The 16,234-nt window shown below is 35.5% G+C and overlaps 2 protein-coding genes across 3 annotated transcripts; both read right to left on the bottom strand.

The window, feature by feature from the left end:
• Nucleotides 1-69: 69 nt before the first annotated feature.
• On the bottom strand, nucleotides 70-3,193 carry LOC110823398 (alpha-1,3-arabinosyltransferase XAT2-like). Of its 2 annotated transcripts, none has more exons than XM_088211822.1 (2): nucleotides 3,095-3,193; nucleotides 70-1,407 (listed from the first exon to the last, which is right to left on the bottom strand). In XM_088211822.1, exon 2 carries the CDS (start codon nucleotides 1,388-1,390, stop codon nucleotides 248-250), a length of 1,143 nt encoding a protein of 380 aa, XP_088067948.1. In that variant the 5' UTR covers nucleotides 1,391-1,407; nucleotides 3,095-3,193; the 3' UTR covers nucleotides 70-247. The 2 variants fall into 2 exon arrangements, with proteins under 2 accessions (XP_088067948.1, XP_021909464.2); XM_022053772.2 differs by lacking the exon at nucleotides 3,095-3,193 and adding an exon at nucleotides 2,085-2,348 and having other exon boundaries at nucleotides 71-1,407.
• On the bottom strand, nucleotides 2,749-5,364 carry LOC110823458 (alpha-1,3-arabinosyltransferase XAT3-like). Its single transcript, XM_022053844.2, has 3 exons — nucleotides 5,098-5,364; nucleotides 4,671-4,985; nucleotides 2,749-4,178 (listed from the first exon to the last, which is right to left on the bottom strand). The coding sequence occupies exons 1-3, from the start codon at nucleotides 5,264-5,266 to the stop codon at nucleotides 3,004-3,006; spliced, it is 1,659 nt and encodes a 552-aa protein (XP_021909536.2). The 5' UTR covers nucleotides 5,267-5,364; the 3' UTR covers nucleotides 2,749-3,003.
• Nucleotides 5,365-16,234: the final 10,870 nt, after the last annotated feature.

Genomic DNA, 16,234 nt, shown 5'->3' with positions numbered 1-16,234 from the left:
AATTTTTACTCCACACATTTTAGCCTCCAATAATTATAAAGTGTTCGATAAATTGGAACTGTATCTTGAAAATTATCTGCTAGATAGCTTTTAGTTTTCAGTTTTGGAGTTCTCTCCAAAATTAACTTGTACACTTGAAAAGAAAGAAGTCAATTACAATACTATATGTCTACTGATACAAATGCTCAAGCGCATTTTACAAACTAGGTTTAAACTTACTAGCACCAAGTCAATTGGAACACACTGTCTACTGACGTAAAAGCTCAAGCGCTTTTAACAAAGTGGGTTTAAACCTATTAACATCAAGTGTCACATTTTGTTTATTCAAATAGACTGTCTTGAACTTTTCCCATTTCCTTGGAGGGACAACCCTTCGATGCTCAGTTTGTACTAATGTGCTTTCTTCCTCTTTGATTTTGTACTCCAAGTACCTCAAGTTCATTCCCTCCGATGGCTGCCCAAAGTCAAAGCTTGCCAGCCACTCGAACCCTCCTACTGGAATAATCTGAATCAAGATTGCATTTTCAGGAAGGAAGACCATGTTTGCCAATCCAGCTCCGTGGACGCCCACAATCACATCACAAGAATTCACAATCTTTGCAAATCTCGCCAAGTTCATACTTGCTTCTGCAGCAACTACTTCAAAATCCAGTTGTTTTGCTAGTTCAACAATCTCACCTGGATTTGTAAAGGACCTAGTCCTTTTTCTTGTTATAATAAGAATCCGAGGCTTTTTTCTTCGATCACCATCTCCTATTTTAATTGCAGTAGTTCTAGGTAACGAGTAGACAGTTCTCAGAAAATTTCTGAAGTCTTTCATAGAATGTAGAGAACTTGATGCATCAATTGTTAGCTCTTTGTGACCATGATGGCGTTTAAGGCCAACAATAACAGTCTTGAAACAATGGATATGACCATCTTCATTGTCAATCTCAATAACTGGATATTTTGATAATTTTGTTATTAATTCCTTAAATTTGGTAATCCATCCTGGTTTGTTGTTGGTAATAAGAAATTGAACTTCTCTATTAAAATGTTCTGATGTTAAATATAGAGGAATTACAATGTCTGTGAAGTCATGGAAATTATTACCAGCATATCCTCCAAGGGAGAAAAGTATTGCCGGGGACTTGTGCATTTTTGTGCATTGAGGGATATGGTCTCTTTGGTTTTTTGCCTTTTTTACAAGCCATTCCCTGACCTTACTCATGGCAGTCTGATCGCCTTTTCGAGTGTAAGGTTTAATATGCCACGGAGGATTTTTCCATGAAAATGGAGAAGAAGATATGACAGAGACAGTGGAGGACTTGCTTTCAATCCTTACATCGGTGTTGATGAGCTCGCAGAAGTCCGATCTTGATTCAAAGGTACATATTTGGACTTTATTCATCTTTCTTGAAATCGTATCTGAAATTCGGAAAAAAAAAAAAGAAACAATATATTAAGAAATAACTTTAGTTAGGATTTCAGTATATATAAATTATAATTAATTATATCAAAAGCTTAAACATGTAGGAAAACTTAATTTCATAATTTACAATGTATTTTAACAATTCTTACATTCAAGCAAAATTACGTGTAAGCAGAATGACCAAGATACTTACAGCTTCCCAAGGGAAATTAAACCTATAATATTTATCAAATATGAGAAAAGGGAGGACAAAAACTATGATCTCAGACTTTCGTACTAGATAAGAAAATAATTTTCTCTACAACTTAAGACTAAAAGAAAGTATTCAGATAAATATATATATATGTATAATGTATCTGTAATAATTTGTATGTTTGCTGAGTAACCTTATCTATAACCAAATAAACTTCATCTAAGAATTCTAATATACTATAACAGTTTGTTTTCCTAACCTTCTAAATTGTTAGAACTCACATAGGGTTTCTCATGAAGAACACTAAGAATAATAGGTTTTTTTGACACAATTTTGATAACACGACTCAACCTCTCATGAAAAAACTATGGATAGCAAGTTTTTTTTTTTTTTTTGACACAATTCCGATAACTCGACTCGATCTGAAATGAAATTAAAGATCAGAAATTCTAGGTTTATGGCAGATTAATGTAGACTTACACACTGGAAGACGATCACCGAGATAAGCCTTAAACAAAGCAATGAAGATCAAGAGTAAAAGCAGACAACAAACGACTGCTCTAAACCCCAACTTTCTCATATATCTGCTTAAGCTTCTTGCAATTCTAGAATAGTACACCATCTTTTCCCTTATCTCATGTGTGTGTGTATATATGTATTTATATTCACAATGTACTTGTTGTATTTCTAAAAAAAACTTGTATAGATATGGGTGTTTTTGTATACTAAAATTCTATAGCACTAGGAAATATATAATCTAAAGAGAAAGTTGTAAGCACAAGATAGGGGAATACTAGATATTAATACAGGAAAACTGTTAATTATCCTACAATAAGTGATTATGTTTGACTGGATTATATATAATAAATTGGCATATTACTAGATAAATAATTAATGATTTTTTCTTTTTTTTTTTTGGAAAAGAAAATCAGATTTTATAACCTATAATAAGTAGAGATAGGAACGAACAAGTCATGCTTTGTAATTACCAATATAGGACTACATAAATCTTTCAAGACTAGGCAAAATATAGGTGTAAAAAGAGAATTTGATTTTGCACAATCTTAAAGATATTATTATCAGTATTTAATTTTCTATTTATGAAATTGTTCAAAGGTCTGGAACAGTTTTTCTGGATTCCAATACGTTCTTAGTAATAATGAATGGAAAAATTTATTGTGCCGTAATTATTGACATTCAAACATAAACGTTTCAGAAGCTTCTCTGATTTTCTTAAAGCAAATTAACTGATCTAAAAAATGTTCTTTACTAAAATTTTTTTGGAGGTGGCCACGACCCCATCTTCACTAGTTCTGTGTAGTACACTATCTTAATTCCTCTCTTTTTCTATTATATATATATATACACACAGACATATATATGTGTATATATATTATATCTACTGATTTAAAAGTTCAAGAGCTTTCAACAAAGTGCGTTTAAACCTACTAACATCAAGATTTACGTTTTGTTTTACCAAGTAAACCGACCTAAACGCTTCCCATCCCTGTTTCAGAATTGCAGAAGGGTTCTTCATCACTTGATGGTCAACTGGGAACTGTTGAATTAATGTGCTTTCCTCCATTTTGATCTTGTACTCCAAGTACCTTAATTTCATCTCCTTCGATGGTCCCCCGAAGTCGAAATTCCCCAGCCAATCGAACCCTCCGATGGGGAGAATCTGAATCAAGATCGCATTTTCAGGGAGGAACACCATGTTTGTCAACCCAGCTCCATGAACACCCATCATCACATCGCAAGAATTTACGAGTTCTGCGAATCTCGCAACTCCCACGTCTGCCTCTGAAACAATTACTTCGAATCCCATGTTTCTTGCCAGTCTGGAAATCTCATCTGGGTTGCTGAAAGTCCGAGTTTTTTTCCTCGATATAATTAGAAGTCGCGGCTTTTTTCTGCTTTTCCCGGCGGTTGTGATTGCCGGTAAGGAGTAAACTGATCGGAGAAAAGCCCTGAAATCTTCCATGGAGTATGGAGTTTTTAACCGGTCAATCATCAACTCTGCTCGACCATGGCGTTTGAGTCCAACAATGGCGGTTGTGAAGCAATGGGTTTGATCTTCTTCTTTATCAATATCAATAACTGGGTACTTCGACAGATTTTCTATAACTTCTCTGAACTTTGGAATCCACCCTGATTTGAGATTCGTGACAAGAAACTGAACTTCGCCATTAAAGTGACGAGAAGTTAAAAACAGAGGAATGATTATGTCTGTGAAGTCGTGGAAATTGTTGCCTGAATATCCGCCGAGAGAGAAAAGTATTGCTGGAGCTTTATGTGCTTTCGTGCATGGAGGAATCTGATCTGTGTTTTTCTCTGTTTTCATCAGCCACTCTCTTACTCTGCTCATGGCCGTTTCATCATTTTTTCGAGCGTAGGGTTTGATAAACCATGAAGAGTTTTGTGTTGAGATTGGAGAAGATGATGAGATGTAAACAGTGGAGGATTTAGCGTGGATTCTTATATCACCATTAACGATCTCGCAAAAGTCTGATCTTGGTTCTGAGGAGCAGACTAAAACTGGATTCATATTCTTTGTGATGTTTGTATCTGTACCTGATCATGAAGAGCGAAAAAAAAAAAAAAGAAGCTAATTTACTTTATTTCCAAATGAGATTTTATATGTTTGTAATTGTAGTAATTATTTCAAACAATTAAAAATTCATATGCAAATCGAAAATGTACATTACTTTTTACAAAATTATGAGGTGATTTTGATTTTTTTTTTTTAAAGAAGAGCTAGAAAATGATGTGAAATAGTGTGGATGATCTTATTCTTGATGCATACTATAATTGTAAATTAGTTTACATATTTTTTAGTTAATTTGAATTAATTATTATCTAGGAAGTTACTAAGTATTTAACCTCAATTATATATATTTTACTAATCAAATAAAGACAGCAGCTTTATACAGTAAAAAACAGATGGCTTGTGAAAAAACTGTGCAATCAGTAAAATACATATATATATATATATAATATTCTGCTGTCATGCAATCCATAAACTGCAGAAAAAAAAAAACTGCGATATTGGATTTGCATGCTTACTCTGGACGATACGTTGCGAACTACTTGTCTTATTAACCGAACTTGGTATCTGATAGCTTGCTGTCTCCTTATTATACAGATCTCGATCATCACCAGAGCTACTTGTGTTCTTCTCGACCGCCATGGAAGAACTTCTTGTACCATTCTTTATTCTAATCTGATCATCACGAATATCAGAGTCGTTCGCCACAGCTAACTTCATGCTCATCACCATTTCTGCATTTCTTCTTTCGTCAATGGTTTTGGCTCTCTGAATTTCGAACCCACTTGTCTCATTCACTCTCAACAACATTTTGGCACCCAGCTGCAAATTCACTGCAATGTACTACGCCCATTAAACATATACATACATATATATGTTGTACAGAAAGGAAAAGTTTAGAGATCAATGTGGATTATGTGTGTGTGTGTGTGTGTGTATACTTACAAGGTGGTAGAGAGTAGATAAAATATGGCTTGAAGAAAGCACAGAAGGCGAAGGCAATTAGCAGACAACAAACGAAAGCTCCATAGCCAAGCTTCTTCTGTTCGTACCTGCTAAAACTTCTTGCTAGTATAGAATCATACACCAATATTTTTTCCTTATCACCGATCATTTTTCTCTTGATTCACTCACTTGACCAGTTGCTAACATGCCATTCCATGTATATCAATGAATCAGTTCTCAAAGTCATGGAATGGAAGCATATATATATATATAATGTATTAAGATGTGGGTGTGGGTGTATGTATGTATATATTACATTAGAAAGCAAATGGAGAATCGGGTAGCAATTAATTAATTAATTAAGATTGTAAAAGAGGAAGATTTGGTGAAGGGTTTTCTGGTTATTAGATTATATATTATATATATGTACATATTGATGCTTGTTGCTCCCCACGATTTTGTTAGCTCGGAGGAGGTTTACCAAATTATAAGAAATTTAGGGAAGGAAAGGGACTTTTTCGTTGACTTTGTGACAAAACATAAAACTCGTCTCTTTTTTATCAAAAGATTTGTTTGGTTATTTCGGAGGGTAATTATATACACAAAATCACTGTAGTGAATATATATATATATATATATATATACACGGTGATCTTCTCTGGATTCCATCTTTGAAAAATACCAATCCAACTAAAAGTGATTGATTTATATATATATATATATATATATATATGTTCTCAGGAGACTTGCACTCTATTCCTACGTAATTATATATAATGATACATTTCTCAATGTTAAGAAAAATGGCGATTCATATTCTACAACATATATTTACACTAAAAAAATAACTAATACAATCTATATCCTTTATGTAATGATTATTTAAATATTTTTTAAGTTATAACAATGGTTTTGAATTTTTTTTTTTTTTATAAAAAATTATATTTAGACAATATAATATTTGAATCTGAATATAATAGTCGAGTATATATTCTTTAATTTGTAGTTCATCTGACCCCAAAAAACGTGTTTGGGAGACATCTGGCAACATTAAATTGTTTATTTTACTTATTAATTTTGGGTGGGATGCATGATGAGACAAGGGGTAGGAGGAGTTAGTATTTCTCTCTCTTTTTTTTTTATTTTTTTTTTTCAATTTCATTTTTTGATTAATAATTTTTCATAATAGATACAATGTATGTAACAGTTTATATACCTTTAGTATATTTATATATATATATGTGTATATGCGTGTTTAATAATAATTTTGTATAATACTAATACTGCATTACAACACTTTAACGGGATATAGATATTGAATTTTACTTTAAAAAAAAATTATATTAAGTAATTCGTTATTTAAGAACCAATTAACAAAATCTATTATAAAACAGTTTTGTTTTCTTAAAAAAATGACACTTGAAAATAGAGATGATATTTTTTATCCGAACTCGCTTAATTTGATTTGTTTGAACTTGATTCGATATGGTTTTTTGGTTAAAATGCGAGTTCAAATTGAGTAGGATCCAAATCTTGTAATATTCGGGTTTAAAATTTTGTCCGAAATCAATTTTGTTAAATTATTGAAAAAATAGGTTAGAAATGTAATCGAAAATAATTTTGAGAAAAAAAGTTAAAAATTTGGGTTTAGAGAGTATTTTTGAAAAAAAAAAATTAGAAATAGGGGATCAAAGTGTAAATAGAAAAAGTTCGGCTACGTAGGACTATCCAGCCAGCAGCTCCGACGAACCGGAGCACGTCGCGTGGCAAAGCACGTTGATGTTGGTGCCACGTGGGAGGCCACGCAGATGATCCGCGTGCCCCACGATCGGACGACCAGGAACCAATCTCGTGCGCGTGGACGGTCCAGATTCGTTTCTCCCTTAGGCCCAATCGAATGACTAAGATCAATCGCAATGGATGACCCAGATTCATTTCTACATTAGGCACGATCGGACGGATAAGATCAATCGTGATGAACGGCTCAGATCGATGCATGATGGGTATACATACTTCGCATTTCATGGAAGCCCAAACCCTAGCCACAAACCCCCGCCGAAGAAAGAGGCTGACCTCCGACCACTGCCGCACCGGAGCCACTACCGACCGCTAAAAAGGTAAAAATTCTCCATACACGCTCGAAATTTGATTCCGAGCATCCCTGTGGCCAAATCAGAGCAAGAGGAACGGCAGGTGAGCTGAAAACCGTGGGCAAATCGCAGCAGAGCCGCCGTAGCCAAAACCCAAAAATTTCTCCGATGAGCCTATTTCTGTTTCTCGTTTCACGCAATTTTTCAATTATTATGCTCACAATCCTTTTCTGTACAAATTAGCTGAAGAAAGAACCACAGTTGCGAAGAAGGACCGATCGAACCACCGCAGTTGGTGACCTTTCGCCGGTAGGTTAGGTGTTTTTGATGATTTTTCGGCCAACCGAGGCCCCTAATGTAGTTTTTTGCAGGGATACATATAAAACCAGCAAAAACAACAAGGCCGAGGTGAATTGCCGCCATGGGCGATAAAGCTAGTGTCGCCGTGTCGGAACCCCAAAATCGGCTGGAAAGAGTTTTGGGCATTGATTTTGAATTTTTGGGGTATTTTTTAGGTATGTGACGAGTGTTTTGGATTCTACAAAAAAAGTTCAGGAAACTCAGTACCCGTTAGGAGGCGTAGTAGACAACACGACGTCTCGAAATACTTATTCAGGTAAGGATTCCTCACTCTATTTTCCTATACGGTAAATTTAGCCTTAATGTTGCATAATTTCGTATTTTTATAAAAAATTAGAGAACCTTAAAAATAATTATAGGTCACTAGTGGAGCTGGAATCGGTTAGTTCACGATTGTTCCGATTTTTTGTTTATTTTTTTGTACTTCTCTATTTGTTTGTTATTATATGGTGCATGTTCTAAATTTATATTTTCTATATCCTTATCAATTTATCTGGTTTATTCGGCTATATACTATCAGTATGAATATAGTCTAACTGATATGTAAATGTAATATGAGATAATGGTTTGCGTGATTGGTGGTTTTGTTGATGGAAATCTCTATGTGAAAGACTTATTGGGTACCTAGGGAAACGGGAGACAGACCCGATACATAGGGAACCCTACTGTGAACGTTACCTCAGTTGAACGGGACTAGAAAATCCCTTACGGGAAAGGTTTGGGAGACATGGTTCACCCTCATACCTGACGGGGTATTGAGGCGATGGAATATTTGACGCCCATTATCGAATGGGGTATGGGGACGAACGATTAATTGTTTAAATTGGATATTGGGTTCACGAGTATGAGAACATTCCCCAAGGGTACTAATAAGTAGGTAAGAAAAGAAAGTTATCATCTTTTGTTATCCTCTGCGTGAAAATAAGAAGTAGTATGAATATAGGTCTTCATAAGTTATTTTTTGAAAAACTTGTTACGTAAGTACAGAATAAACGAATTTCTTTATATTAAATAAATTTACGTTAAATTAAGGGCTCTATTAGTTATTTTTCTAGTTTTTATCAATCTTCAGTTTTTTGTATCTGTGATTATTGTGATATTCTTATTGGGATAGTGTAACTTACCCTTTCATTAAATTCAGATCACAAAGACTAAAATTTAGATCACAATTAGTAAAAGGGTTGTGAGTAGTTCATCACCCAGACTTCTTTCAAGTACTAGTGATTGTTGTCCTAAGATATTTATTTATTTGCTTTTCTTTAATTACTGTTTGTTTTTTAGAATATCCCTATTGAGCATTCTAAACTATTGTGTAAGGAATGTAAACCCTAACTCTTTTATTCACTTCCGTATTTAAATTATAAATTCATTTTTTAAGGTTCCAAGCCTTTACAGTTAGTATCAGAGCCGCATTCCTCAAAATCCCTTACATAAAGACTTAAATACATAAAATACGAACTATTACCCTTTATTGTGAGATGAAGGTACAGAGAGATGAGGAGATGAAGACCCTCACTAAATTGAGCAGCTCGGGATGGTTCGCTTTGAAAGGATGTTGACCGACTTTTTGAGATACTTGAGAGACTCATCTCTACTCAGCAGGCCCGAGAGGAAAGGGGGGAGCTGTCTGACCCTTCCTTAACTGCCACAGTTCAAGCCGCCCTTGCAGAGGGATGATCTGGAGCCACCCCGGTACAACAATGCTCTTCCAACATATCATCCAACACCACCATAATACAATTAGAGCGTCCACCGTATCATCCGGCACCGCCACAAGGCCACCGGGTCCCTTTCCAGCACAACCCGATCCCTTTTCCATGGGACCTTGTTCCACCCATGATGGACTTGATAGAGATTGACACGGGGGACTTTGTGTAATTTTAAAAATGAACTGGTTAGCGATGTATCACGCCATCGTAAATTGTTTCCACAAGAAACTAGCATTCAACCCTAACGAAGAGTCATTTATAAGTTCATAAAAGTTTTGAATGTTATTCTCTCATGGCAATTTCCTTATTACATAGCCCTTTAACTCAGTTTACTTCTCAACGTAGGCAAACCTAAGAAAGAATGTTGGATTTAAAAGATCCCGGTAATCTGAGACTTTCTGGATATGTTTCTTAATGAACTACCTAGACTATCATTGGATAGAGAAGTTGAGTTCATTATACATCTTTGGTCTGACACCCAGCCTATCTTGGATGTCTCTTATCGCATGAGTCGTGTTGAGATGGAAGAGCTAATGAAGCAGATCAATGAATTATAGGATAATAGGTTCATCCAACATAGTGTGTTTCCTTGGGGTGTTGGAGTCATATTTGCAAGAAAAGGGAATGAGACATTGGGGTTATATATTGATTACAGGGGATTGAACATGGTTACGATCAAGAACAAGTACCTCTTTCCTATGATTGATGACCTTTTTGACTAATTGTAGGTTGCCTAGGTTTTCTCTAAAATAGACTTGCATTCAGGTTACCATCAGGTAAAAATTAGGGCAGAGGACATTCCCAAGATAGCCTTCAGAACTATGTACGGACACTATGAGTTCCTAGTCATACCATTTGGATTAACTAATACACCAACCATTTTATAGACTTAAAAAATAGGATTTTCAGACAATTCTTAGATCAGTTCGTCATTGTCTTTATCGATAATATCTTGGTTTATTTAAAAAGTAGAGAAAAACACGATCACCACTAGACTTAAATTTTGCAAGTTCTTAGAAAAAAGAAGTTGTATGCAACATTGAGTAAGTTTGGGTTCTGTCTCGAGTAGACTACCTTCCTAGAGCACATTATATCAAGGGATGGAGTATCAGTGAACCCCGAAAAAGTTGAGATAGTGCTTAGTTGGAAAAAATTGACTTCAATCAAGGAGATTCATAGTTTTCTGTGAATGACAGGTTATTACTATAGGTTTGTGGAAGGATTTTCTAGCATAGCTGCTCCTTTGACCTGATTCACAAAGAAGAACATTAAGTTTGAGTGGAACGAGATTTGCAAAATGAGCCTTTCAGGACTCAAGATCATGTTGGCCTTATCGAGTGGGACAAGTGGATATACAATTTATAGTGATGTCTCTTACCCGGGGTTGGGTTGTGTTCTGATGCAGCATGGGAAAATTATAGCCTATAGGTCCAGATAATTAATGAGTCATGAGAAAAACTACCCCACCCACGACTTAGAACTTACTGATATTATCCACACCTTGAAGACCTGACACTACTACTTATATGGAGAGATTTTTGAGATCTATATTGACTATAAGAGCTTGAAGCACATATTCACTCAAAAGGATCTCAACATTTGTCAGAGGCATTGGATAGAGCTTCTCAAGGACTACGATTGCAACATTTTGTATCACCTAAACAATGGCAATGTGGTAGCTGATGCACTCAGCAGAAAAAGTACAAGTATGTTAGCTCACTTAATGGTTTCAGAATAGAGGGTAATAGGGCTGCACAATAGATACGATTTCTGGACTTAAAAAGAGTTACATGCTTGCCCCAACTAATTATGCAACCTGAATTTATCCAGAGAATAAAAGAGATCTAATCTGCAGATTCGACCCTAGTAACTCTAAGAATGATGCAGAACATGGAGTAAATTCAGAATTTTGAGTTTCTACCAATGGGTTGCTCAAATTTCAAGAGAGGGTGTGTGTTCTGGGTGGCGGTGAATTGAAAAAGGACATCATGACAGAGACTCATAGCTCAAGATTCATCATGCATCCTGAAAGTACTAAAATGTATCAAAGTATACGATCTTAATTTTGGTGGAGTAGGATGAAAAGAGATGTAGCTGACTTTATTTTCAAGTATCTAGTATGTTAACAGATTAAGATAGAACATTAATGCCCAGACAAGTTACTTCAGTTATTACCGATCCCGAAGTGGAAGTGGGAACATATCACAATGAATTTCGTGATAGGGTTGCCTAAGGCACGCTTATGACATGATGTCATTTGGGTAATTGTCGACCGACTCAACAAGTCTTCTCACTTTTTACCTATCAAGATGACCAACCCCTTGGACAAGATAGCAAGAATGTATATATGGGAGATAGTTAGGTTACATGGAGTGCCAGTGACAGTAGTATCCGATAGAGGCCCTAGGTTTACTTCTCGATTTTGGTCTAATTTTCAGCAAGTCATGAGAATAAAACTATCCCTTAGTACTGCATTCCACTCTCAGACTGATGGACAATCAGAGATGATGATTCACGCACTAGAAGATATGTTCTGAGCTTGTGTTCTAAACTTCGGGGGCTATTGGAATGATCACCTACCTTTAATAGAGTTCGTCTACAATAATAGCTACCTGACAAGTATCGACACGGCTCTGTACGAGGCATTGTATGGCTGCCCATGTAGATCGTCGATCTGTTAGGAAGAGGTGGGTAATAGAAAATTGTTCGATCTAAATCTTGTGGAGGAGACTACAATCAAGATAGTTAAGATTATAAAGAACATCCAGACAGCTCATGGCAAATAGAAGAGTTATGCAGACACTTAGAGGAGGGGTTTCAAATTTTTAAAAGGTGATTGAGTATTCCTTAAAGTCACCCATTTCAAAAAAATCAATAGGTAGATAACTCAGAGTAGGCAGAAAAGTTATGCAGACACCTGGAGGAGGGATTTAGAATTTGAGAAAGGTGATCAAGTATTCTTCAAGGTCTCTCCTTTCAAGAGAATCAGTAGGCTTGACAAGAGAGAGAAGTCAAATCTCCGGTTCATTGGGCCATTTGAGATCTTAGACATGATTAATACGACTGCCTACAAACTAACACTACCTCTAAAGCTACCTAGGGTCCATAATGTCTTTAATGTGTCTATAATATACAAGTACAACTCAGACATCTCACACATGTTATCCTATGAGCTTCCTTCACTCTAGGAGCATCTATCATATAAGGAGGTACCAGTGGGTATTGTAGACCAAAAAAGCAAAGTACTCTGCAACAGAGAAATTTTCTTTGTCAATGTCATATGGCAGAATCGTATACAGAAAGAAGCCACATAGGAGCTAAAATCAGACTTAAAAGTCTAGTATCCCAACTGTTTGACTAAGTGAGAGGGCGACAAATTTGAGGACCAAATTTCTTTTTAAGGGGGAGAGAGTTGTAAGACACAGACCCGAAATTTTACCCAGGATCAATTTTGGTAATTTAAAAATAAAAAAAAATTATTTGAAAATTAAATTAAATTAATTTTGTTAAATTATTGAAAAAAATAGGTTATGGATGTAATTGAAAATAATTTTAGGAAAAATGGGTAAAAATTTGAGTTCGATAGGTGTTTTTGAAAGAAATATTAGAAACAGGGGATTAGAGTAAAAATAGGAAAAGTTCGGTCATGTAAGACTGCATTGTCAACAGCTCTGACGAACTGGAGCACACTGCGTGGTAAGACACGCTGACATTGATGCCACGCGGGAGGTCATGCAGGTGATCCGCGTGCCTCATGATCGGACGACGCAAGATCGATTCCGCGCGCGTGGATGACCTGGATTCGTTTCTCTATTAGGCACGATCAGACAATCGTGATTAATTGCGAAGGACGGTCCGGATTCTTCCTCCTTAGGCACGATCGGATGAACGAGATCAATCATGATTAATGGTCTAGATCGATGTGGGATGGGTATAAATACTTCACGTCGCATGAGAGCCCAAACCCTAGCCGCCAGCCCCCTTCGGAGAAGAAGAACTAGGTGCCGGAGAAGGAGGCCGACCGTCGTCGCACCAGAGCCACCGTCGGCCGCCAAAAAATGTAAAAATTTCTCCTACCCGCTCGAAATTCGATTTCGAGCATCCATGTGGCCAAATCAGAGCAAGATGGACTGTGGATGAGCCAAAAACTACGTGTAAAATTTGGCAGAGCCGCGACAGCTAAAATCCAAAAACTCTCTGATGAGCCCCTTTCCACTTCATGCAATTTTTTAATCATTGTGCTCACCGTCCTTTTCTGTACAGGTTAACTGAAGAAGGAACCCCAACAGCGATGAAGAACCAGCGGAGTCGCCGCACCCGATGACCCCATGCTGGTAGGTTTAGTGTTTTTGGTGATTTTTTGACTAACCGAGGCCCCTAATGTATTTTTCTACAGGAATACGTGTAAAATCGGCCAAAATTAACCAAGCCAAGGCAAACCACCACTGTGGGCGGTGGAGCCGGCGCTACAAAAAAAATTTAAGAAATTCGGTACCTGTTAAGAGGTGTAGTAGACAGTGCGACTCTCAAAACACCGATTCGAGTAAAGATCCGTTACCATATTTCCCATTACGGTAAACTGAGGCTTAACGCTACATAAATTTGTATTTTTATGAAAAATTAGAGAACCCTAAAAGTAATTACAGGTTACTAATAGAGTCGGAATCGGTTAGTTCACGATTATCTATTTATTTTCTTGTACTACTTTATTTGCTTGTTATTATATGGTGTATGTTCTAATTTATATTTTCTATAACCTTATCGATTTATCTAGTTTATTCGACTATATACTATCAGCATGAATATAATTTAATTGATCTATAAATGTAGTATGAGATAATGATTTACGTAGTTGGTGATTTTGTTGATAGGAATCTCTATGTGAAAGACTTACTGGGCACTTAGGGAAATGACAGACTGGCCCGGTACATAGAGAATCATACCGTGAATGTTACCTCAGTCAAATGAGGCTGAAAAATCCCTTACTGGAAAGGTTTGGGAGATATGTTTCACCCTCATACCGGACGAGGTATCGAGGCGATGAAATATTTAGTGCCCATTACTGGACGGAGTATGGGGACGACCGGTTAATTGTTTAAATTGGATATTGAATTTATGAGTAGATGGACATCCCTATGGATCCTCAAGGATACCAGTAAGTAGCTAAGAAGGAAAAGTTATCGTCTCCTATTATCTTATGCGTGAAAATAAGAAGTGATATGAATATGAGTCTTTATAGGTTATTTTTGGAAAAACTCGTTACGTAAGTATGAAATAAATGACTTTCTTTATATTAAATAAATTTACATCAAATTTCTAATTTTTATCAACTTTTAATTTTTCGTATATATGATTATTGTGATATTCTTACTGGATTAGTGTAGCTCACACTTTCATTAACTATACCGGATTACGAAAATTAAGATTCTGATTCTGATCAGCAATAGGGTTGTGAGTAGGTCAACACCCGGACTCCCTTCAAGTATTAGTGAAGGTTATCATATGATATTTATTAATTCGTTTTTCTTTAATTACCGTTTGTCTTTTAGAAGGGACATTCTCATAGCGCCATTGGGTTTTCTAAACTATTGTGTAAGGAATGTAAACTCTAACTCTATTATTCGCTTCCACATTTAAATTATAAATTCATTTTCTTTAAGATTCTGAACATTTATAAATTTATTTTGAAAAAAATGGGTAGATCACTTCGGATTCAGGCTTGACATTTTAAAATTTATTTGAACTCAGATCAGTTATGTATATATTAATTTTGTATTCTATTAAATATAAATATATTTATATCAATAAATAAAATATATTATAAATTAATTAAATATAATTATAATTATGTTAATATAATACAATGAACAATTGAGTTCGAATAGAATCAAATAACTTATAAATTCAATACGACTCAAAAATATAAAAAAAAAAATTCAAACTCGTTTCGAATTTTTTAAAACAATTTTGAATTTACTTTTTGTAAGAGCAGGTCGAATTCGAATTTATTGATATCTCAGTTTCTAATCTAAGCCAGCGGAATCCCTCAATTTTGAAGCATGTAATTAATTATAATTTGAATTAATTTAAACATGATATTTTTATTATAAATATTGACAAGTTAAATTGGAAGATTATATTAAAATCTAATCGTAGATAATATTTTTTAGGATCTTTGAAAAATGCAGAAGGATTTAAGGTTGAAAAGTTGCACTATATTGTCTTCATTAATGTACATGAATTGTAAATAAACATTGTACTAAAATCTTATGGACTCTTAGAGATTGCATTCGTGCCACCGTACTAATTTAGAAGTCAACGTTAGGCAGCAAATTCAAGCATCCCTTTCATTGTTAACATTTACATATATATATATATATAATGACATTATTCCAAATAATGAATGCAAGAAAATTATTTTGTGCGACTAATCTTATATGTATAATTATATAAATTAAATTTACATGTAATTATGTGAAATTGGAACGATTTATTCTTCCTAATCTTAACTATTTTGGCTGTAGTCTCCTCCACAATATCTGAGCTGAACAATTTTCTATCACCTACATCTTTCCAACATATCGGCGATCTGCATGGGCGGCCATATAACGCCTTGTATGGAGCCATGCCGACACTTGCTTGGTAGCTATTATTGTAGACGAACTCTATTAAGAGTAAATGATCATCCCAATGGCCTCCAAAGTCAAAAACACAAGCTCGGAGCATATCCTCCAGTGTACAGATCGTCATTTCTGATTATCCATCGGTCTGAGGGTGGAATGCGGTACTAAAAGATAGTTTCGTTCCCATGACTTGCTGAAAACTAGACCAGAACCGAGAAGTGAACCTGAGGTCCCTGTCGGATACTACTGTCACGGGCACTCTATGTAACCTAACTATCTCCCGGATATACATTCTTTCTACCTTTTTCAATGGGTCAGTCACCTTGATAGATAAGAAGTGGGAAGACTTGATGAG

The sequence above is a fragment of the Carica papaya genome, chromosome 9, assembly GCF_054855325.1.
Source record: "Carica papaya isolate Zhongbai chromosome 9, ASM5485532v1, whole genome shotgun sequence".
Taxonomy (NCBI): domain Eukaryota; kingdom Viridiplantae; phylum Streptophyta; class Magnoliopsida; order Brassicales; family Caricaceae; genus Carica; species Carica papaya.
Note: the sequence above shows the minus strand (reverse complement) of the source record. Positions and strands in the feature narration are given on the sequence as shown.

Coding starts and splice junctions, on each gene's coding strand:
- LOC110823398 (XM_022053772.2), bottom strand. CDS start 2,226: ATGGTGTACTATTCTAGAATTGCAAGAAGCTTAAGCAGATATATGAGA. Junction 1,408..2,084: donor CGGTGATCGTCTTCCAGTGT/GTAAGTCTACAT, acceptor TCCGAATTTCAG/ATACGATTTCAAGAAAGATG.
- LOC110823458 (XM_022053844.2), bottom strand. CDS start 5,266: ATGATCGGTGATAAGGAAAAAATATTGGTGTATGATTCTATACTAGCA. Junction 4,986..5,097: donor TATCTACTCTCTACCACCTT/GTAAGTATACAC, acceptor AGTACATTGCAG/TGAATTTGCAGCTGGGTGCC. Junction 4,179..4,670: donor TTCGCAACGTATCGTCCAGA/GTAAGCATGCAA, acceptor CTTCATGATCAG/GTACAGATACAAACATCACA.